We start from the raw sequence: 25,334 nt of genomic DNA on the forward strand, positions 1-25,334 counted from the left end.
TCAGAGATGAGGAAACCTGAATGGGCGATAGAAAAAGGTATATTCTGTTTCCTAGTAATTAAAACTGTAAAGAGATAGAAACCTAATAGAGAGAGCCTAATAGCCTCCAAGCAGACCCACATGTACACCCACAAGTGAAAAACAATGTGATGTTGAGTCCTTCAGATGAGCAAAAGTTAGAGCTCGATAGTCCTGAGTATCAGTAGTGTGTTTATTAACAGGAACTCTCGATAAACCAGTGGGGTGTGAATTTGTCACAGCCCACTTGGAGAGCACTACGATGTGCGTATGCCGTGATTGATTCCAAGGGTGTGTAGCCCACAAGCGTTCTTGCATATGTGCACCTGGTGAGATGGACAAGATTGGTCACTGTGGTATTGTTTTAATGGCACAGAACTGCAGATAACCTAAGTATACGTTAACAAAGCAGTGGATGAGGATGGTTCTTTCGCTTGATCGAAGTTATGATTGGGATCTATCTGACCAGCCTCCTGTCTTTAACACCCGTTATTTCTCCCACCTCACTCCTGCTGCTCTCTCCCTCGTTCACTCTGTTGGCCCGTTGGCCTCCTCACTGTTCTTACACATGCCAGGTCCACTCCCAGTCTGTACTTGCTCTTCCCTCTGCCTAGAATTAGAGTGCCTTTCCCCAGAGCCTGAGCTAGCTCTCTTATTTCCTTTCATTGTTCACTGAAAGTTCTCTTCTCAGTGAAACCTTCCCTGAGCACATCACTAAAATGCAAACCCCGCCCCTTCCTAGACATTTGCTATTTTTCTTTGCTTTACTTTTTTTTCCTCTTAGCGTTTATCATTATTGAACATATGATATATATTATTTAAGTTGTGTTGCTTTTTGTATGTGCTCCAGTACATTGTGAGCTCCCTGAGGACAGGTTTTTTGGTGGGTTGGTTCACTTCTGAATCTGGACTGCCTGACGGGCTGCCTGGCACATAGCAAGCACTCATAGTCAGTATTTGTTGATTTAATAAATGAGTTGAATGAATGGGTTGAAATGAGTTAACTGGCTTACCAATATTTATAGATTTTAAAAAGTGTTTACATATTTGTTTATAAGCCAGAGTGAATAGAATCATAGGATTTCAGAGCCCCCAAATTGTGATTCAGATGGCCTAGGAGTGTATTAGAGTCTGGGGATTATAAAATTCTCCAGGTGGACTTCGGCCTCCAAATATTGGAGTCACTTTTAAATGCCTCAGTTATAGATGAAGAAATTGAGTCCCAGAAGGGGTAAAGTGACTTTTACAAGGTGTCATTGCAAGTGAAAGACAAAATAGAATTGAGAATCCAGCACTGGATATGCTTCTGTTTGAAGGTGGTGAGCTTGTTGCCATTTTCATTGTGAGTTGCTCTTGTACTTGAAACATAATCTCTGCTGATCATTGGGCAGGTGCCGTATAAATTAATTTATGGAACGAATGGATGATAGAGTTCATAATACTGAAACCTAGACCATGATACTGGTTTTCCAGGGATAACTTTTGCAATTTCAATCTATTATCAACTTAGAAAAAGTATACTAAAACTTTCTTTTTTTGTTTTTTTAAATGGCTTTGTTTTATCCCAGTTATTAAATAATAATTCAGCAGGGTATAATATTCTTTGCAGATGTTGGGTCTACATTCTTTTGACTTTTTTTGCCACTGTTGACAAGTCTGCTATTTTTCCTTTGTAAGTAATCTTTTCTTTTCCTGGGTGTTTTAAAGATCTTCTCACTGTCTTTAACGTTTGGCCATTTCATCACAATGTGTCTGAGGAATTTTCTCTAAATTCATTGTAATTGGGATAGCTTGGCTTCTAAAATCCGAGGATTCATGTCTTTCAGCATTTCTGGAAAATTTTCACCCTTAATCATTTGAATATTGCCTCCTTCCCAGTTTATTCTTTCGAAACGTCCATTAGATATGCACAGTACACATGCTATCTTTCATATATCTTAAATTCAAAACTTTCTTAATTACATTGAGGACTTTATGTAAAATGTTTATTCCTGGCTTAACTTATCAAACATAAAATATTCACTCTTTTTTTTTTAAGACTTTATTTTCTTTAGAGCAGTTTTAGGTTCACAGCAAAATTAAGAGGAAGGTCCAGAGATTTCCTGTAAATTCCCTGCCCCCATGCTTGCATAGTCTCCCCCATTATCAGCATCCCCCAACAGGGCTATACATTTGTGAAAACTGATGAACCTACGTGGACGCATCATAATCACCCAAAGTCCATAGTTTGTCTTAGGGTTCACTCCCTAAGTGTTCCATGTTTTATGGGTTTGGATAAATGTATAATGACATGTATTCCACCATTATGGTTCATATAGAGTATTTTCACTGCCCTGACATCCTCTGATCCATCCTTCCCCCCAAACTCCTGGCAACCGTTGATCTTTTTACTGTCTCCATAGTTTTACCTTTTCCAGAATGTCCTATAGTTGGAATCATACAATGTATAGCCTTCTCAGATTGGCTTCTTTCACTTAGTAATATGCAGTTAAGGTTCCTGCATGTCTTTTCATGGCTTGATAGCTATTTCTTTTTAGCACTGAAAAATATTACATTGTCTGGATATAATACAGTTTATTTATACATTCACCTACTGAAGGACATCTTGATTGTTTCCAGAGTTTGGCAATTACGAATAAAGCTGCTATAAACAGCTATGTGCAGGTTTTTGTGTGGACATACATTTTCAACTCCTTTGGGTAAATACCAAGGAGTGCGGTTGCTGGATCATATGATCAGAATATGTTTAGTTTTTTAGGAAACCGCCAAACCTTCCAAAGTGGCTACACCATTTGCACTTCCACCAGCAATGAATGAGAGTTCATGTTGCTCCACATCCTGCCAACATTTGGCATGGTCAGTGTCCTGAATTTTGGCTGTTCTTTTTTAAAAAAATTTATTTATTTATTTATTTTTGGCTGTGTTGGGTCTTCATTGCTGCGTGAGGGCTTTTCTCTAGTTGCGGCGAGCGGGGGCTACTCTTCGTTGCAGTGCATGGGCTTCTCATTGTGGTGGCTTCTCGTTGCAGAGCACAGGCCCTAGGCGCATGGGCTTCAGTAGTTGTGGCACACGGGCTCAGTAGTTGTGGCTCACGGGTCTAGAGCACAGGCTCAGTAGTTGTGGTGCACGGGCTTAGTTGCTCCGCGGCATGTGGGATCTTCAGGACCAGGACTCGAACCCGTGTCCCCTGCATTGGCAGGCGGATTCTTAACCACTGCGCCACCAGGGAAGCCCTTGGCTGTTCTAATAGATGTGTAGTGGTATCTTATTGTTTTAATTTGCATTTCCCAGATGACATATGATGTGGAGCATCTTTTCATGTGCTTATTTGCCACTGTGTATCTTTTTTTTTCTTTCTTTTTAAATTAAAAAAAATTTTTTTGCCCGCATTGGGTCTTCGTTGCTGTGTGTGGGCTTTCTCTAGTTGTGACAGGTGGGGGCTGCACTTCGTTGTGGTGCATGGGCTTCTCCTTGCGGTGGCTTCTCTTGTTGCGGAGCCTGGCACGCAGGCTCAGTAGTTGTGGCACGCGAGGCATGTGGGATCTTGCTGGACCAGGGATCAAACCCGTGTACCCTGCATTGGCAGGTGGATTCTTATCCACTGCGCCACCAGGGAAGTTCTGTGTATCTTCTTTGATGAGGTGTCTGTTAAGGTCTTTGGTTCATTTTTTAATTGGTTGTTTTCTTAGTGTTGAGTTTTAAGAGTTCTTTGTATATTTTGGATAACAGTCCTTTATCAGGTGTATCTTTTGCAAATATTTTCTCCTGGACTGGGGCTTACCTTCTCATTTTCTTGACATTTCTTTCACAGAGCATAAGTTTTAATTTTAATTAAGTACAGCTTATCAATGATTTCTTTCATGGATCATGCCTTTGGTGTATTTAAAAAGTCATCACCATACTCAAGATCATCTAGGTTTTCCTCTATGCTATCCTCTAGGAGTTTTAGGTCTGTGATCTATTTTGAGTTAATTTTTGTCGAGGGCTTTAGGTCTGGATTCATTTTTTAAATTAGTTAATTAATTAATTTTCATTTTTGGCTGTGTTGGGTCTTCGTTGTGGCATGCGGGCTCTTCGTTGCAGCATGTGGGCTTCTCTCTAGTTGTGGTGTGTGGGTTTTCTCTCTCTAGTTGAGGCGCACAAGCTCAGCAGTTGCGGCATGCAGGCTTAGTTGCCCTGCGGCATGTGGGGTCTTAGTTCCTCAACCAGGGATCAAACCCGTCCGCTGCATTGGAAGGCGGATTCCTTACCACTGGACCACCAAGGAAGTCCCTGGATTCGTTTTTTTGCATGTAGATGTCCAGTTCCAGTATCATTTGTTGAAAAGACTGTCTTTGCTCCATTGTATGGCCTTTGTCCTTTGTCAAAGATCAGTTGACTATATTTATGTGGGTTCACTCATTTTTTTAAATTGAGATTTTTTTGATGGTTGCACAAGTATTTGTGTAGATGAAAAACACAACTCTTAGTAAGTATTCAGAAAATTCGGTAACTATATATTGAGCTCATTTATCATTTTATTTTACCAGAAAGGAATGCTCATTGCAGGATATTTTAAACTTCAAAAACAAAAGTAGACTGTGCAAAATGCATTCTTTACTTTTATTTATGTTTTAATTTTTAAATAGACATTTTAAAATTAATTAATTAATTAATTAATTAATTTGCCTGCATTGGGTCTTAGTTGTGGCACATGGGATCTTTAGTTCTGGCTTGCGGGATCTAGTTCCCTGACCAGGGATCTAACCTGGGCCCCCTGCATTGGGAGTGCAGAGTCTTAACCACTGGACCACCAGGGAAGTTCCCATTCTTTTATGAGTTCTTTCATGAATCTGAGTCTATTGAGTCATTCCTCTAGGCTATAAGCCTGTATAGGAAGATACTCTGTAGATTTCTGTGTGAGGGTAGACCATTTTTTCTTCCTTCTTTCCAGGTAGAGAAGACTGGTACAATGTCAGCTGTCATAGACATACTTTAATTTTTTAAATGATTTATGTTTTATTTTCATTATTTTTTTTATTGAGGTATACTGATTTACAATGTTATATAAGTCCTACACGTACTTTTAGGCTTAAGAGAGGGTGAGTCATTGTATCCCAAAGAGTGAGAATTTTTACAGTATAGTCAACAGATATTTGTTGACATTTCCAAGTGCATTATCTTTTGATGTTATACAGGATACAAACCTCACAAATGTCCTCAAGAACTTTTTAATATTGAGGAGTATATTAGAATTCTTCTGTTTGGGAGTGACAAAACCTAACTCATAAGTAGAAGAGGGAATTTATTGGTTCATGTAATTGAAAAGTCTAGGGGGTCAGCTTCAGGCATGGTCAGATCCAGATCTGTACACATTTTTCTTTCTGTTTCTCAGTGGTGCTTCCCTGTTAGCATCGTTTTTAATCTTTTTTCTCTTTTTGCTCTGTTTCATTTTACCTAGATTCTATTGCTCTGTCCTCACGTTGACTGGTCTTTTTCTTCTGCTATGTCTAATCTGCCTTTATTTCCATCTAATTTTTTTTTCATCTAAATGCTATAGCAGTCACCTCTAGAATTGCAGATTGAGTATTTCTTATATATTTCATGTCTTTTCTTAATATGTTCAGTTTTTCCCTTAGCTTCTGGAACATATGAAATATATTTATAACTGTTTTAATGTCCTTGTCTACTAATTCTATCATCTGTGTCATTTCTGGATTGTTTTCAACTGATTGATTTTTTTTCTCTTCATTATAGATCACATTTTCCGTCTTTGCATACCTAGTAGTTTTTGATTGGTTGCCAGAGATTGTGAATTTTACCTTGTTTGGTACTAATATTTTTGTATTTCTGTAAATACTTTTGAGTTTCGTTTTGGGATGCATTAAAGTTACTTGGAAACAGATTCTTTGGAGTGTTGTTTTAAGCTTTGTTGGGTGATATCATAGTGGTATTTGGTCTAGGGCTAATTTTTTCTGCACAGCTGAGGCAACTCTTTTGAGTACTTAATACTCCATGAATTAGGATGTTTTCCGCATTGGTCAGTGGGAACAGGAATTATTCCTTGCCCTGTGTCAGTGCTGACTACTGTTCCCTTTTAGTCTTTCAAGTGGTTCTTTCCCTGGCTCTGGTAATTGCCCCGCATGCATGTACTGATTGATACTCAGCTGAAGACTCAAGGGAGACCCTCTGAAGATCTCTGGAGTTCTCCGTCCAGCTGTCTCCTCTCTGGTCCTCTGCCCTGTGAACTTGAGCTGCCTTGGCTTTCCTGGACTCCTGGCTCTGTCTTCACTGAGACTGTGGTCTCTCCCTGGGTTCCTTCTCCGTGTGCTATGGCTTAGAATCTCTCCTTAAGTAAGCTGGAGCAATCATAGGGCTTTCTGTGTTTCTCATCTCTCAGGGATCACTCTCTTTTGTTGCCCGATGTCCAGTGTCTTGCAAACCTTCGTTTCATGTATTTTGTCCTCGTTTGTTTTAAGCAAGAGGGTATATCCAATCCCTGTTACTCTGTCTTGACCACAAGTGGTAATTAGAGCATAGGCTCTCTTGGCTTCATTTTGTAAAAGTGATGTCCTAATAACTGATATCCTAGTAACTGTTTATTCTAGTGGAGAGAGAGCCTCTGTTAGCATTTATGTAGTATGACTGTGGAATGCCTCAGACCGATCCTGGTTGAGCCATGTACCCACCTGTGGATCAATTACTGTGACCTGGGAAGTGGTGCATTTGGATTGACCAGTCTCCTGGGTCACAGCTATGCTTCTACCCTGCCAGCCATTGTTGAGCCGGGGGCACTAGTGGGGTCATTACTGTGTGGAGTAGGACATGGTGGCACACAAGAGGAGGGGATGCTAGTCAGATGAACTGTATATGTGATAGAGAATGAGATAATGTCAGAGAAGAGCAAAACTTTCTATGTAATTGGGTTCAAGAAACTTTCTGAGATACCTTTAATTTAAGCTTCATTCAGACAACTTCAGCAGAGAGACCTGAATAAACTCCTTTCTCAACTGATAGAAGTTACACTGGGTTTTACAGAGTTTAGGGAAAAGGACCCAGTAAAAGATGAGAAAGGTGAGTGGAAAAGAGCAAGAAATGAAGCGTTTTTTACAAATTTAGCAGGTAAGGTTTATAATCTCTCATAATTTCCTATGCTGTGATTATTTTTTAATGCAGTTATTTAAACTTTGAAGTCGATATATGCTTAGTGGATAGAACTTTGGTCCTGTAGCGTATCTGTGAGAACTCTTTATCTTATGCCTTTGGAGGAAAAGCAGAGTTTAACCAAATGCAGTCTGAATTGGGATCATTGATCTGAGCCTAAGGAGCCTGGCTAAGAAATGCTCTGGAACAGGTTGGGTTGGTGCACCACAGTAGGATTATATATGCTCTGAACCTGCATAAACAGAGGTCCTTTGGTTGTTTCTGGCTTCTTTTAGTGAAAGTCGCATCTTTCTTAAACGGATCACTTATTTCTGATTTCATATTTTCTCGTAGAATCAGAATGTTCTTTGTAAAATGTGTAGGAAAGAGCTCTGGACCTGGAGTCAAGATACAAGTTCTTTGGTTTGTCTCTAAATAAATGTGGCATTAGGCCAGTTTCTAGCCTCTCTCACTTGTAAATCACTTCTTAAATGGAGATACTGTGCCTAAAATGGGAGTTTGGTTTGGGAGTAGCTACAGGAGGGGTTGGCTGAGTTAGCCCCAGGTTTGGTAATACTAGCTTTCTAGATTAAAATGTTCATGCTTGATATAGAAGATTTCCCAAAATGCATAAATGGGACCAGCCAGAACTATGGTTCCGTAGCAATAAAGCAAGCAACCTGATCATTGGAATTAAGAGTAAATCAGTGGTTTTCGGATCTTTTCTTAAAGCCAAGAACTCTATACTTAGAGGTAAAATAATTAAAAGCTGATTAAGAAAGATGGAATTAATAGCTGCACCCCTTATCTGTGCCCATGCTCTTCAGCAGGGCTGCAAAACTACTGCACAGGCTGATTATTCCTCCCAGCTCTAAAACTCTTTTGATTTCAGAAGTGTAGGGAGTGTAATGACTTAGAGACTATTACTGCCTAAAAGTATTTTGAAAAAAATTAAGTTATTTATAATGCATCATTTTTATACTTAATTTGGCATAAGAATAATGTATTTCTTTCTTACGTAAAGGTTGAATTATTTTCTTTGGGGGGGTGTACAAAAATCTCTTAAGCAGAGACACTGATCTCTAGTCAGTTGTTAAAAATTATTATGAATACTATTTGTAGCTTCTCATTTAACTCATTTAGGTGACTTTATTTCCTGAGAGGTATTAACATTTTTATTTATTTTATTGATAGGATCCTAATGTAACATTTTAGGTAACTAATCAGTTTTCAAGCAAAATATTTTTTCCTTATCTATTTTCTTGAACTTAAGCATATTTTTGAGAAAAATTTGAATTTATCTTTTTGGAACAGGGTCATTATCGTTATTGTGCTGCTCTTTCTATGCTGGGGGAATATGACTGGGCCCTGCAAGCAAACATAAAAGCTCAAAAACTCTGTAAAAATGACCCTGAGGGAATCAAGGATCTAATTCAGCAGCATGTAAAGTTACAAAAACAAATAGAAGACCTGCAAGGTATTTCACCTAAGATTCTTTTGGTTACAGTCAAATTCCCTTTAAAACTTTTGAAGGTGGGTTTCTTGGATTAATAGAGGACCATAAATCAATTCTCAGATGATTTGTACTTCCTTTATGTTATTTCGGTTAACTCAGTTACGTTTTTCATTTCTATTCATGTAGAATTTTGTTAGTATTGTATTCCAATAGGTAATAATAAATGATTTGTACTTTTTATTTGGAACAGCAACAAATTATTATTTATTCTTCTGTAGAAAAATATACTTTCTTGAAATTTTGAATGAAGTAAAGCCTTTTGAAACAAAGTTTAAGATTTTTTTCTCCATTATTATACTTATTTCCTAAAGAAAAGGCCCTTCAATAGAGTTGTTTGATGTTTTTGCACCAAGTTTGTGGCTAATTCTGTAGCATACTGAAGGTATGTATATACATAGGTACATCATAAATTAGTGTGCAGGCTAGGAATTCCAGATTTTCATTTTACCCTTGTTTTCTCTCCTAAGTCGTTTTGCTTTCCCAGTACCTGAATGCTTTCACTCTATGCTTTCAGCATATAGATCTTTCCTGTTATTTCTTCTTTGGGTAGTTAGTGTCTTATGAAGCTGAGCTGAGCTGTCCTATTTCACTAACAGATGTTGTCATCCAACAGAACATGATTATAAGATTGTGAGCTCCTTGAAGACAGGTACTATCTCTGATTGAGAGTTATATATTGCTGCATCTAGTCAATGATCCCATGATAATGAGATGTCAGATAAGGTTTGTGTAACATTTTGTTGACATCATTCTAAAACTAAAAACATCTAGAAGTGTAAAATTGTTTAGGTTTATTTTTCAGTTCCCTAAATTTGATATTCTTACTGTCAGCTTAAAAGAGATGTGAAAATCTTTTAAAGTATGTGTTGCCAGTCCCCTGATTACTATGTGTGTGTGATTCATTTTTGTAGGTCGAACACCAACTAGGAATCCAATTAAAGCCTTCTATGAAAGCAGGTGAGTTAACATCAGATCAGTAGCTGTTACTCGGAATGGTTTTGCTCTGTGAGTTTCAGAATTGCTGTTCGATGCTTTAGTAGATAATAGCAACCACAATAAAGTTGGAGAGGGAAGGATGAGAAGAGGTTTTTAAAGTGTTTGTAAGATCAGGCGACCTGTGATTTGCCTGATTGGTTTTGCTTACTGTTTGGCTGAACTCTTTGCATATATATGTATCGGAGATCCATGGCCTAAGCCTATGGGAGAAGAGGCGTGAAATGTTAATTGGATGTTACTGCGCTTGAAGGGCACCAGTTTAGCCACGAGGTCCCTGGCAGCAGAGAGCGGGGCTCAGTCTGTGCCTTTTACCCCTCACCTCTGTCCTGGAAACATCTGCTTCCAGCCTCCTGATACCTTTCCAAGGCTAAGACACTTCTGTTAGAAATAGGCAGCAGGTAGACTTGAGTGTGCTCATAAGGAAGCAAATAGCAGCCAGGAGTCTATGTTTTTCACTTGGCAGTTAAAATAGAGTAAGCTTTTCCCACATGCTTAAATGCCTAAGATGTTGAAGCTGTTAAATTTATAACAGCTGTTAAATTAGAAACCAGAATACATTTCTTGAACTGTTCGTAATCTATTTGGAGTTTTTAATACCAAATTTAAAGTCATATTTATGTATGAAACCCAGTCTCACAGGTAGAGATTCTTTTTGAAACAATATTACCTTGCTTTCAAGGTAAAAAGGCTATACTTGCTGAAACCTCTTTGTTTGAAGGATAACTTTTTAAAAATAATTTTTTTAAAATGATTATTTCTTTTATTACCACTCAGGGCCTACATACCTAGTTTATCAGCACCTGCATTTAGTACTTCACTTAACTTTGTGGAGACTGAAAAAAATTCCAGAAAACCTAACCACGAAATGGCAAACGGTGGTAATCAGAATCCAAAGGTAAGCTCAGTTAAAAACTAAAATTAGAATTATTTCAAGTATAGGTAGTCTTATATTTTTACAAATATTTTTGTGGTAATGGAAACCAGTATGCACCTCTGAGCCTATAGCCTGGCTCTGTGATCAGTGTCCCAGATGACCTGTGTCTGAGTTTTCCTGAATTGTAGTGTACTCAAAGCTCAGCAGGTATCACCAAGTTCACGTTTATATTTCTTTCCAGGGTTTGAGGGGAAAAAAGGGAATTGGTGTTTTCGGGTTAGATATGTAGTACGCATTGAAGGGAACTTTCCCAACCCGCTGTAAAGTCCTTCTGTTGTTAATAATGAAAGTCTCAAAGAAGCTGTATTCAGTTAGGGAGAGGAGAATAAGGAAAGATGTGATAGTATTAATTCAGTATTTATTGTTCAGTAGTTATCAGTTTGTTTTTTTTGTTTTGTTTTTTTTGTTGTTTTTTTTTTTGCGGTACGCGAGCCTCTCACTGTTGTGGCCTCTCCCGTTGCGGAGCACAGGCTCCGGACGCGCTCCGCGGCATGTGGGATCTTCTCAGACCGGGGCACGAACCCGTGTCCCCTGCATCGGCAGGCGGACTCCCAACCACTGCGCCACCGGGGAAGCCCCTATCAGTTTGTTTATTCATTTGGTAAAGCTGAGTATTTTAGGCACTTGGATAAATTCTTTGCTACTCAGTTTTATTATTTAGCTATTGAATTTTTCATGGCTGTGTTTTTTTGAAAGTGTCACTAATTTTATTTTCTTGGTAGGTGGCAGATGAAGCTTTGAAGGTAGATGATTGTGACTGTCATCCTGAATTTCTGCCACCATCAAGTGAGTCTTTTTCCCATATGTAAATTGTTGCTGAATTAGCGTAGTGTTGCCTCAACTTCCATGCCCTAAAATTCTCACAAGCCTTATATTTGCTATCATTCTCCTTTTACTTTACAATGCTTCTGTGTCGAGAAAATATTGAATGTTTATTTGTAATCAATGCTCAGTCTTTTCATATTGTTTAATAAATTTAATTTTGGAAAACCAAATAAAGGAATGGAGAAGAAAAATGGCGCTCTTCGTGGTCTGCTACCTAATTTCCACTAGGCCAGTGTTTCTCAACTTTTATTTCATCATCTACCCCCTGCTCCCAGAGCCTTTTTAGACACTTTTTTCCCCTAATTACCCTCCCTTTGTGAAACTTTAATATCACAGATACTGTTTATCTGTTTATGTACTGTATGTACATGTGTGCTTTATATATAAAAACGGGTTTTTTCATCTTCCAATAACCAGTTACGACTTTCTTGTGGGTGATGTCACCCCTGTTGAGAATGGATGCTTTAGCCTAATACTAGTTTATTTAAATTGTATGTGCTTAGTGCATATGTTTATGCATCTAGAAAATACGCAGACACACAGCCAGACCTTGTCCACTTGGCATCTTTGGGAAATGAAGGGTTCCAGAGAAGTGGACACGCATGCCTCGTTTATTTCTCAGTCTCCGTTTATACTCCCAGCTTTTGAGAGAAATCGTTCTAAGTGAGTTATTCTTCTCTGCCTTTTAAAACAGAGTTTGAGAGAATTCAGCAACTCAAAGTTGTTGTTACACACAGGTTACTTATCTCAAGCTTTCATGTGCTCCTTTCAGAGTTATTGTGGTGAGATTGTTGGCCTTCTAGTTAGTGATCCTGTTGCTCTCTTTTCCTTCCACCTGTTTTTTGGTTCATTTGTTTATTTTTTTTCAGTGTTTTTACTTCTGGCAGCCATTTCTGTCTTTTACTTCCTGCAGCTCTATCTTCTCTTAGGCTCCAGTGCTGCGTATCCAACCACTTAACTACTGGTTAGCACTTCAGCACAGTTACAAAGGGGGGAAACGCAGGTGTTTGTCTTACCTGATTGTCTTACCTGATGTGACTTTATAGCATGTGAAAAATCTTTGAGAATAAAACTGTTTTTTTGAAAACAGCTTTTAATTTATTTGTATTTCTTAGACCATTATTATCAGATAGCACATTTAAATAATTTAAATACCACCCATACTTCCGCATTTATATTCAGTCAAAGAAATTGAGGTCCCAGGGTTAGATTAAATAATTTTGCCCTAGGTCACACAGTAGAAATCAAATTAGAACTCTTCTTTCTTTCTAGAAGCCTCTTTTGTTTTCTGAGGCCATCAGAGCTCAGGCTCTCATCCCCTCCCTAATACATAGGCTCTGACTTGCCTCTGCTACCTCTCCCAAAGCTTCCATCAGAGACACCCAGTCCCTATTGCTGTGCTCTCTTCTACACAACTTTGCACGTGTGACTCCCCTGCCCCAAAGTGTACAGTGGCTCTCTCCTCCTTTCAGTGGGATAAAGGCTGAGCTCGCAGAGCTGGGGAGTCAGAAGCCCTGGGCCTGTAAACACTCATACCAACCTGCCTGGCTTGCAGCCCCTTTCAACCTATCCTTACTTAACTCGCCCAGTCACACAGGTTTACGTAGTGTTTCTTAAAATAAAACTTCATTTGGCCCATTCTTTGCAAATCCTACTTGTTCCTTAAAACTAAATACAAATGCTGCATCCCCACTAAGGTGTTTCCCAGCCACTCCAGCTTAAGTGATTTTTCCCTTCTAGGGAGTTACAAGAGCAGTTACTATGGAATTAACGTTTCAGTAACAATGCATCTTCTTTTCTTCTTAATGGGGATTGTTATTTAATTGGTGAAGTGACTGTCTTTTCTTCCCATCTGATTGTAAACTACCTGAGAACAGGAACTACACCTGTATCTCTTCTGTATCTACTATAGGACTAAACGATAATCATCATTATAATTTATCTTTATAATAATTTTATAGCATACTTAGAGAAACATCATCAGTAGCTTCTTTTTTTTGGCTTACCTGTTTATAGTTAGACTCACATACAGTGTTGCCTCCTTTGCTTTCTTATTCCAATTTACATTTTTAAAAAATGTTTTACTTTCAAGCTTGTAGATTTTTATGTACAGATTTCAGGAACAAATACTTTTGTATTCACAGGTCAGCCTCCAAAATATAAAGGAAAACAAAAATCCCGAAACAATGAATTGGAGAAGTTCAGGTATGTTTTTTAATGTAAGGGTTTTTTGTTTGTTTTGTTTCGTTTCTGTAATGCCCTCCTCCCAAGAAAAAAGAAAATTAAATCTCTTCCTAGTAGTAGCTGCCTTTACACATGTGTACTATGATAAGTAGTAAAAAAAATCCCTTTCAAATAGCACGGCATGTCTTTATTAGGAGAGGGTCATTTTTGACTAAAGGAGTATTAATCCTGGATGTTAATACTGATTTCTGAAAGTCATATAATACGAGATATATCAGTATTAATTTCTTAAAATTCCAAAATACAGGCTCATAAGAGGAAAAAAGATTCAGATAAATATAAAGTGAAAACTTAGTCTCCTTCCCTGTTTGCTTTATTTCCCCTCTCTCTGACTCCCTTCTCTAGTGCCTTGCTTTAGAAACTTGCTGTTAGCAATTTCTTGGCCATCTGGGAACTTAACTTTGCATACACTGGCTTGGCTATCTGTATATTCATAGGCAAGGATTTACTAATGAACCGACCACTTACAAAATTCGTTCTACCAAACATCCCCCCCAAATTAGCAGTAGGAACTCTTGCCACCAATCTTTAGAGTTAACCCCCATTAGCTACAAAGATATAAATTGATTGCAAAGTGAAATTGTAAATCTTATAACAGATACAGAAATTCATGAAATCAATGAAAGTGGTGCTGGAGAAACTGCAAAGCCATTTTTGCCACAGTTCCACTAGTTTTCAGTTTTCTCTTCATTTCTTAAGGCTGATTCCTTGATAGGTGCTTAAAGGAGAATGATTTGAATATCAAAGCACTAAGATAAATTAGTAAAGCCCTATTTTTAAAAAATGACCGTTTTTTGATGGTGCCTCAAAAGTTAACTACAAAGCAAGGCCATAGTGCCTTTTGTTGTTCTGTTATTTGTTAGAAAAGTCCTGAGTCTTCCTCCTTGCCCCCCTTCCCTCATCATAACAGGAAGCCAAAACCCAATACATGCTCATTCTTTGAATGCACAGTTATAACTTTAACCTGTTGTGTTAAAGATAAATTTATTTTCCTGATATTTTGTTTCTGTTTTCAAACTGAATGCTCTTCTTGATTATGTCTACTTCATGAGGTTATTTAACAGTTAAATGGGACAACCACATAAAATACTTAGAGCAACAGAACATGGTAAATGCTCAATACACTTGAACTATCATTATTATTATTATTATTTTTTTTTTTTTTTTTGCGGTACGCGGGCCTCTCACTGTTGTGGCTTCTCCCGTTGCGGAGCACAGGCTCCGGACGCGCAGCCTCAGCAACCATGGCTCACGGGCCCAGCCGCTCTGTGGCATGTGGGATCTTCCCGGACCGGGGCACGAACCCGTGTCCCCTGCATCGGCAGGCGGACTCTCAACCACTGCGCCACCAGGGAAGCCCTGAACTATCATTATTGTTAACACTATAGTTTTCATTGTTGTTGGAACTATTCTGGTCTACAGCTTGCTTTTATCTCTTTCAAAATGCCTTGACTACCTTTCCATATCAGACCATGGAGATCTACATCCTTCATTTTCATGGCTGCAGGATATTTCCTAGTATAGATGTGTGTGAAGGAGAAATTTCTAGAGTGGAACTGCTGTCAAAGGGGATGTGTAATTTTAACTTTGATAGATACTGCCAAATTCTCCTTTCAAAAAATGAGCAGTGTTCACACTCCTACTAAGCTGTGAGAGGGTGTGGTATAGTAAAGATATTTATATATTCGGTCTATGTCCCCAGTTCCTGGCACAGGGCTCCTAGGACCCTTGGAATTTCCTGAATGATGAGAGAGTCTTTCGTTATTTATAATGAGCCCCTTCCTCTCTACTTGAGTTTATACTAATAAAGTGACCCAAGGTTGGGTCCCTACCTTCAGGATTGAGGCTGGTCACCAGAAAAATAAAGTGTGTGGTTGGTTGGAACTTTACAGCCCCACCCCTGATCTTTGGGGAGAAGAAGGGAACAAGAAATGGAGTTTAGTCACCAGTGTCCAGTAATTAAATCGTTGATGCCTGTGTAATGAAATGCCAGTAAGAACCTCTAAACATAGGGGCCCAGGGAGCTTCTGGTTGGTGGCTACATCGAGATGCTGGGGAGATGGTGCACTCTGGGACTGTGTGAAAGCTCTGAGGCACCCCCTTCCCCTACACCTTCCCATGCATCTTTTCCACTGAGCTGCTCCTGACTTACATCCTTTACAGTAAACTGGTAATGGTAAGTAAAGCGCTTTCCTGAGTTCTGTGAGTTGTCCTAGGGAATAGTTGAACCCAAGGGGTAGTCACGGGAAGCCCTGAATTTGTAGTCGGCAGGGCAGAAGTATGGGTAGCCTGGGTACCCCACTGTGGCTGAAGTGAGGGCAGTCTTGTGGGACTGAGCCTTTAACCTGTGGGGCCTGAGTTCTTAACTCCAGAGTTGGTGTCAGAATTGAATTGTTGGACACTCAGTTGGTGTTGGAGAATCGGTGTGGAAAAATGACAGGTATGTGGTGTCAGAAACCCTCACATATGGTGTCAGAAAACACCACCTGGAGTACCTGAATCTTCCTTACCCTCACCAGCATTAGGGGTCAGACTTTCTGAAAAGGTTATATCTTATTAACAGATTTTCATATGAGATGGATCATCTTTGCAGTGTTTTGGGACACATTTCTTGTTTTATGACTTTGTTGTTACTCATGACTTTAGATTTGTAATAACTTTAGGTAATCAGTGTAAGTCCACCAATTTCTTTCTTTCGTTTTTTTTTAAAGCTGTTCTTTTATAACATCTGAATAATCAGTTCATCTGGTCCCCTTTCCCCAGTAAATTTATAGGGATTTTTATTGGATTTAGAAATTAATTTGGAGAGAATTGGCATCTTGGTAATGTTTCTATTTAGGAACTTGTGACTCCCTATTTACTAAGTTTAAAATGACCTTCAGTACATATTTTTTTATTTATATAATAAGCAGGATTGTTTTATTTTAAAATAATTCAAAACAGTGCTTTTCTCTTTTAGTTCTGGTTCACAAGGGAGTTTACCAGTAGATTTGAAAAACATCTTGGAGAAACAGTTTTCTAAATCCTCCAGAGCTGCACACCAGGTAAAGGCAAAGGCTTTTCTAATGGAAAAGCAAACTCTTTGAACATAACATTTTTCACATGAATTAAGTCTAATTGTGTACATCTCTAAAGTTTTTTTTTAATAATTTTAGTTATGAACATAAAATTTAATAGATGATTGCTAAGAAACCAAACCGTCACTAATTTAGGTTTTAACTTGGTAAGTGTGTGAACCAGAGATTTAACTAATGGTTAATACTGAATACAAAATTGTTTGTTTCCCATAGATTTAAAAGGAAGAAGCAAGTCTTCCCAAAGTGTTAACTTTTAAGTTAAATATTTTAAGAAGGTTTAAATCATTTTAAAAGGTTTAAGCACCTGCGGTTTTATTACATCTACTATAGAACCATTAAAGAGCAGACTTTTTATTCTTTGAATGATTTATCATACAACTTTCTATATAAAACTCTGTAGTATTTGGTAAGTAATGAAAAATGTACATTAAGGGGGAAGAGATGAATAGGCATAGCACAGAGGATTTTTAGGGCTGTGAAAATCCTCTGTATGATAGTATAAGTGATAGATAGATACAGTCATTATACATTTGTCCAAACCTATGGAATGTACAACACAAAGAGTGAACCATAGGGTTCATAGGTAAACTATGGACTTTGGGTGATTATGATGTGTCAGTGTAGGTTAATCCTTGGTTAAATAAAAAAAAAAAGCACCCCACCCCATGTATGTATATTGGGTTGGCCAAAAGTTTCGTTTTTTTTTAATTAATTTATTTTTTTGGCTGTGTTGGGTCTTCGTTGCTGCATGTGGGCTTTCTCTATTTGCGGCCAGCGGGGGCTGCTCTTCGTTGTGGTGCTCAGGCTTCTCATTGCAGTGGCTTCTGTTGCTGGGGAGCATGGGCTCTAGGCTTGCAGGCTTCAGTAGTTGAGGCTCATGAGCTCAGTAGTTGTGGCTCACGGGCTCTAGAGCGCAGGCTCAGTAGTTGTGGCGCATTGACTTAGTTTCGCGGCATGTGGGATTTTCCTGGACCAGGGCTCGAACCCAGGTCCCCTGCATTGGCAGGCGGCTTCTTAACCACTACACCACCAGGGAAGTCCCTCATTTGGTTTTTTATGTAAGATGGCTCTAGTAGCACTTAGTTGTCTTTAACTCCATTCGAAACAGTTTTGATTGTATGTGACAGCTGTCATATCAGTGTGCATTTAAAAAAAAACTTTTCAAAATTGGTGAATTTTTGTGTAATCATTTTAATATTGAAGATGGAAGAGAACAATATTTTCAACATATTACACTTTATTATTTCAAGAAAGGTAAAAACGCAACTAAAACGCAAAAAAGATTTGTGTAGTGTATGGCGAAGGTGCTGTGACTGATTGAACATGTCAAAAGTGGTTTGCGAAGTTTCATGCTGGAGGTTTCTCGTTGGATGATGCTCCATGGTTGGGTAGACCAGTTGAAGTTGATAGCCATCAAATTGAGACATTAATTGAGAACAGTCAGCGTTATACCACATGGGAGATAGTCGATATACTGAAAATATCCAGATCAAGCGTTGAAAATCATTTGCACTGGCTTGGTTATTTTCATCTCTTTGATGTTTGGATTCCACATAAGTTAAGCAAAAAACACCTTCTTGACCATATTTCCGCATATGATTTTCTACTAAAACGTAATGAAAACATTCTGTTTTTAAAACAAATTGTGATTGGCAATGAAAAGTGGATGCTATACAGTAATGTGGAATGGAAGAGATCATGGGGCAAGCGAAATGAACCACCACCAACCACACCAAAGGCTGGTCTTCCTCCCAAGAAGGTGGTGATGTGCATATGGTGGAATTGGAAGGTAGTCCTCTATTATGAGCTCCTTCTGGAAAACCAAACGATTAATTCCAACAAGTACTGCTCCCAGTTAGACCAACTGAAAGCAGTACTCCATGAAAAGTGTCCAGAATTAGTCAACAGGAAATGCATAATCTTCCATCAAGATAACGCAAGACCGCATGTTTCTTTGATGACCAGGCAAAAACTGTTAGCTTGGCTGGGAAGTTTTGATTCATCTGCCATATACACCAGATATTGCACTTTTGGATTTCCATTTACTTTGGTCTTTACAAATTTCTCTTAATGGAAAAAATTTCAAATCCCTGGAAGACTGTAAAAGGCACCTGGAACAGTTCTTTGCTCAAAAAGATAAAAAGTTTTGGGAAGATGGAATTATGAAGTTGCCTGAAAAATGGCAGAAGGTAGTGGAATAAAATGGTGAATGTGTTGTTCAATAAAATTTGTGGTGAAAATGAAAAATGTCTTTAATTTTTACTTAAAAACTGAAGGAACTTTTTTTTTTTTTTTGCCGTACGTGGGCCTCTCACTGTTGTGTCTCCCGCTGTGGCGCACAGGCTCTGGACGCGCAGGCTCAGCGGCCATGGCTCACGGGCCCAGCCACTCCGCAGCATGCGGAATCTTCCCAGACCGGGGCACAAACCCGTGTCCCCTGCCTCGGCAGGCGGACTCTCAACCACTGTGCCACCAGGGAAGCCCCCTGAAGGAACTTTTTTGCCAACCCAATATACCATCCTGAGGAGTGATTTTGATGATGGGGGAAGCTATTCATGTAAGGGGCAAAGGAGTATATGGAAATCTCTGTACTTCCCTCTCAATAAAAAAATGCAAGGGGTACAACTTTGATATTACTTTGAAGGAAATTTATCAAGCTAAATGTATGTATTAAAGGAATAAAGACTTTTAGATTAGTGATGCATTCATTCCAAGAGCAGGGAAAAAAAACCCAAAGAAAGTAGAAGGAAATTACAAAGTAGAAAATAGTGAAGGAGATTGGTTCAAGGTAGTGGAGTAGAAGGACGTGCTCTCACTCCCTCTTGCGAGAACACCGGAATCACAACTAACTGCTGAACAATCATTGATGGGAAGACACTGAAACTCACCAAAAAAGATATCCCACATCCAAAGACAAAGGAGAAGCAACAGTGAGATGGTAGGAAGGGTGCCATCACAATAAAATCAAATCCCACAACTGCTGGGTGGGTGACTCACAGACTGGAGAACACTAATACCACAGAAGTCCACCACCTGGAGCCCCACATCAAGCTTCCCAACCTGGGGGTCCGGCGACGGGAGGAGGAATTCCTAGAGAATCAGACTTTGAAGCCTAGTGGGATTTGATTACAGGACTTCGACAGGACTGGGGGAAACAGAGATCCACTCTTGGAGGGCACACACAAAGTAGTGTGCGCATCGGGACCCGGGGGAAGGAGCAGTGACCCCATAGGAGACTGAACCAGACCTACCCGCTGGTGTTGGAGGGTCTCCTGCAGAGGCGGGGGGTGGCTGTGGCTCACCGTGGGGACAAGGACACTGGCAGCAGAAGTTCTGGGAAGTACTCCTTGGCGTGAGCCCTCCCAGAGTCCTCCATTAGCCCCACCAAAGAGCCTGGGTAGGCTCCAATGTTGTGTCACCTCAGGCCAAACAACCAACAGGGAGGAAACCCAGCCCCACCCATCAGCAGACAAGAGGATTAAAGTTTTACTGAGCTCTGCCCACCAGAGCAACACTCAGCTCTACCCACCACCAGTCCCTCCCATCAGGAAACTTGCACAAGCCTCTTAGATAGCCTTATCCAAGAAAGGGCAGACAGCAGAAGCAAGAACTACAATCCTGCAGCCTGTGGAAGAACAACCACATTCACAGAAAGACAGACAAGATGAAAAGGCAGAGGGCTACGTACCAGATGAAGAAACAAGATAAAACCCCAGGAAAATAAATAAATGAAGTGGAGACAGGCAACCTTCCAGAAAAAGAATTCAGAATAATGATAGTGAAGATGATCCAGAATCTCGGAAAAAGAATGGAGGCAAAGATTGAGAAGATGCAAGAAATGTTTAACAAAGACTTAGAAGAAGAATTAAAGAACAAACAAACAGAGATGAACAATACGATAACTGAAATGAAAACTACACTAGAAGGAATCAGTAGCAGAATAACTGAGGCAGAAGAACAGATAAGTGACCTGGAAGACAGAATGGTGTAATTCACTGCTGTGGAACAGAATAAAGAAAAAAGAATGAGAAGAAATGAAGACATCCTAAGAGACCTCTGGGACAACATTAAGCGCAACAACATTCGCATTATAGGGGTTCCAGAAGAAGAAGAGAGAGAGAAAGGACCCAAGAAAATATTTGAAGAGATTATAGTTGAAAACTTTCCGAACATGGGAAAGGAAATAGCCACCCAAGTCCAGGAAGTGCAGAGAGTCCCATACAGGTTAAAGCCAAGGAGAAACACACCAAGATACATAGTAATCAAACTGGCAAAAATAAAAGACAAAGAAAAATTATTGAAAGCAGCAAGGGAAAAATGACAAATATCATACAAGGGAACTCTCATAAGGTTAACAGCTGATTTCTCAGCAGAAATTCTACAAGCCACAAGGGAGTGGCATGACACATTTAAAGTGATGAAAGGGAAGAACCTACAACCAAGATTACTCTACCCGGCAAGGATCTCATTCTGATTCAATGGAGAAATCAAAAGCTTTCCAGACAAGCAAAAGCTGAGAGAATTCAGCACCACCACACAAGCTCTACAACAAATGCTAAAGGAACTTCTCTAAGTGGGAAACACAAGAGAAGAAAAGGACCTACAAAAACAAACCCAAAACAATTAAGAAAATGGTAATAGGAACATACATATCGAGAATTACCTTAAACATGAATGGATTAAATGCTCCAACCAAAAGACACAGGCTTGCTGAATGGACTCAAAAAGAAGACCCATATATATGCTGTCTACAGGAGACCTACTTCAGACCTAGGGACACATACAGCCTGAAAGTGAGGGGATGGAAAAAGATATTCCATGCAAATGGGAATAAAACAAAGCTGGAGTAGCAATACTCATATCAGATAAAATAGACTTCAAAATAAAGAATATTACAAGAGACAAGGAAGGACACTACATAATGATCAAGGGATCAATCCAAGAAGAAGATATAACAATTATAAATATATATGCACCCAACATAGGTACACCACAATACATGAGGCAACTGCCAACAGCTATAAAAGAGGAAATCAACAGTAACACAATAATAGTGGGGGACTTTAACACCTCACTTACACCAATGGACAGATCATCCAAACAAAAGATTAGTAAGGAAACACAAGCTTTAAATTACACAGTAGACCAGAGAGACTTAATTGATATTTATAACACATTCCATCCAAAAACAGCAGATTACACTTTCTTCTCAAGTGCGCATGGAACATTCTCCAGGATAGATCTTGGGTCACAAATCAAGCCTCATTAAATTTAAGGAAACTGAAATCATATCAAGCATCTTTTCTGACCACAACACTCTGAGATTAGAAATCAGTTACAGGGAAAATAAAAGTAAAAAGCACAAGCACATGGAGGCTAAACACTATGTTACTAAATAACCAAGAGATCACTGAAGAAATCAAAGACGAAATCAAAAAATACTTAGAGATAAATGACAGTGAAAACACGATGATCCAAAACCTATGGGATGCAGCAAAAGCAGTTCTAAGAGGCAAGTTTATAGCAATACAATCCTACCTTAAGAAACAGGAAACATCTCAAATAAACAACCTAACCTTGCACCTAAAGCAATTAGAAAAAGAAGAACAAAAAAACCCCAAAGTTAGCAGAAGGATTGAAATCATAAAGATCAGATCAGAAATAAATAACAAAGAAATGAACGAAACAATAGCAATGATCAGTAAAACTAAAAGCTGGTTCTTTGAGAAGATAAACCAAATTGATAAACCATTAGCCAGACTCATCAAGAAAAAAAGGGAGAAGACTCAAATCAATAGAATTAGAAATGAAAAAGAAGTAACAACTGACACTGCAGAAATACAAAGGATCATGAGAGATTACTACAAGCAACTCTATGCCAATAAAATGGACAACCTGGAAGAAATGGACAAATTCTTAGAAATGCACAACTTGCCGAGACAGAACCAGGAAGAAATAGAAAATATAAACAGACCAATCACAAGCACTGAAATTGAGACTGTGATTAAAAATCTTCCAACAAACAAAAGCCCAGGACCAGATGGCTTCACAGGCGAATTCTATCAAACATTTAGAGAAGAGCCAATACCTATCCTTCTCAAACTCTTCTAAAATATAACAGAAGGAGGAACACTCCCAAACTCATTCTACAAGGCCACCATCACCCTGATACCAAAACCAGACAAAGATGTCACAAAGAAAGAAAACTACAGGCCAATATCACTGATGAACATAGATGCAAAAATGCTCAACAAAATACTAGGAAACAGAATCCAACAGCACATTAAAAGGATCATACACTGTGATCAAGTTTGGTTTATTCCAGGAATGCAAGGATTCTTCAATATATGCAAATCAATCAAGGTGATACACCATATTAACAAATTGAAGGAGAAAAACCATATGATCATCTCAATAGATGCAGAGAAAGCTTTTGACAAAATTCAACACCCATTTATGATAAAAACCCTACAGAAAGTAGGCATAGAGGGAACTTTCCTCAACATAATAAAGGCCACATATGACAAACCCACAGCCAACATAGTCCTCAATGGTGAAAAACTGAAACCGTTTCCACTAAGATCAGGAACAAGACAAGGTTGCCCACTCTCACCACTATTATTCAACATAGTTTTGGAAGTTTTAGCCACAGTAATCAGAGAAGAAAAAGAAATAAAAGGAATCTAAATTGGAAAAGAAGAAGTAAAGCTGTCACTGTTTGCAGATGGCATGATACTATACATAGAGAATCCTAAAGATGGTACCAGAAAACTACTAGAGCTAATCAATGAATTTGGTGAAGTAGCAGGATACAAAATTAATGCACAGAAAACTCTGACATTCCTATACACTAATAATGAAAAATCTGAAAGTGAAATTAAGAAAACACTCTCATTTACCATTGCAACAAAAAGAATAAAATATCTAGGAATAAACCTACCTAAGGAGACAAAAGACCTGTATGCAGAAAATTATAAGACACTGATGAAAGAAATTAAAGATGATACAAATAGATGGAGAGATATACCATGTTCTTGGATTGGAAGAATCGACATTGTGAAAGTGACTCTACTATCCAAAGCAATCTATAGATTCAATGTAATCCCTGTCAAACTACCACTGGCATTTTTCACAGAACTAGAACAAAAAATTTCACAATTTGTATGGAAACACAAAAGACCCTGAATAGCCAAAGCAATCTTGAGAATGAATAATGGAGCTGGAGGAATCAGGCTCCCTGACTTCAGACTATACTACAAAACTACAGCAATCAAGACAATATGGTACTGGCACAAAGACAGAAATATAGATCAATGGAACAGGATAGAAAACCCAGAGATAAACCCACGCACATATGGTCACCTTATCTTTGATAAAGGAGGCAAGAATATAGAAAAGACAGCATCTTTAATAAGTGGTGCTGGGAGAACTGGACAGGTACATTTAAAAGTATGAAATTAGAACACTCCCTAACACCATACACAAAAATAAACTCAAAATGGATTAAAGACCTAAATGTAAGGCCAGACACTATCAAACTCTTAGAGGAAAACATAGGCAGAACACTCTATGACATAAATCAATAAAAACAAAAATAAACAAATGGGACCTAATGAAAGTTAAAAGCTTTTGCACAGCAAAGGAAACCATAAACAAGACCAAAAGACAAGCCTCATAATGGGAGAAAATATTTGCAAATGAAGTAACTGACAAAGGATTAATCTCCAAAATTTACCACCAACTCATGCAGCTCAATAACAAAAAACAAACAACCCAATCCAAAAATGGGCAGAAGAGCTAAATAGACATTTCTCCAAAGAAGATATACAGATTGCTAGCAAACACATGAAAGAATGCTCAACATCATTAATCATTAGAGAAATGCAAATCAGAACTGCAGTGAGATATCGTCTCATACCGGTCAGAATGGCCATCATCAAAAATTCTAGAAACAATAAATGCTGGAGAGGGTGTGGAGAAAAGGGAACACTCTTGCACTGTTGGTGGGAATGCAAATTGATACAGCCACTATGGAGAACAGTATGGAGATTCCTTAAAAAACTAAAAATAGAATTACCATATGACCCAGCAATCCCACTACTGGGCATATACCCTGAGAAAACCATAATACAAAAAGACATATGCACCCCAATGTTCATTGCAGCCCTATTTACAATAGCCAGGACATGGAAGCAGCCAAAGTGTCCATTAACTGATGAATGGATAAAGAAGATGTGGCACATATATACAATCGGATCTTACTCAGCCATAAAAAGAAAGGAAGTTGAGTTACTTTTAGTGAGGTGGATGGACCCAGAGTCTGTCATACAGAGTGAAGTAAGTCAGAAAGAGAAAAACAAATACCATATGCTAACACATATATATGGAATCTAAGAAAAAAAAAAAGGTCATGAAGAACCTAGGGGTAAGACGGGAATAAAGACACAGACCTACTAGAGAATGGACTTGAGGATATGGGGATGGGGAAGGGTAAGCTGTGACAAAGTGAGAGAGTGGCATGAACATATATACACTACCAAACATAAAATAGATAGCTAGTGGGAAGGAGCCACATAGCACAGGGAGAGAAGCTTGGTGGTTT

General features: G+C 38.7%; 1 protein-coding gene across 4 annotated transcripts in view; it reads left to right on the top strand.

The window, feature by feature from the left end:
- TTC3 (tetratricopeptide repeat domain 3) overlaps positions 1-25,334 on the top strand; it is a 141,034-nt gene that overhangs the window by 33,323 nt on the left and 82,377 nt on the right. For all 4 annotated transcript variants that reach the window (XM_082654211.1, XM_082654214.1, XM_082654213.1 and 1 more), the window contains 6 exons: positions 8,455-8,617; positions 9,568-9,613; positions 10,427-10,547; positions 11,309-11,372; positions 13,556-13,616; positions 16,615-16,699. In XM_082654211.1, the coding sequence (XP_082510337.1) occupies positions 8,485-8,617; positions 9,568-9,613; positions 10,427-10,547; positions 11,309-11,372; positions 13,556-13,616; positions 16,615-16,699 (510 nt within the window). In that variant the 5' untranslated portion in view covers positions 8,455-8,484. The remainder of the gene's footprint in view (positions 1-8,454; positions 8,618-9,567; positions 9,614-10,426; positions 10,548-11,308; positions 11,373-13,555; positions 13,617-16,614; positions 16,700-25,334) is intronic.

Source organism: Grampus griseus (assembly GCF_964374135.1).
Source record: "Grampus griseus genome assembly, chromosome: 5".
In the NCBI taxonomy this organism is placed as follows: Eukaryota; Metazoa; Chordata; class Mammalia; order Artiodactyla; family Delphinidae; genus Grampus; species Grampus griseus.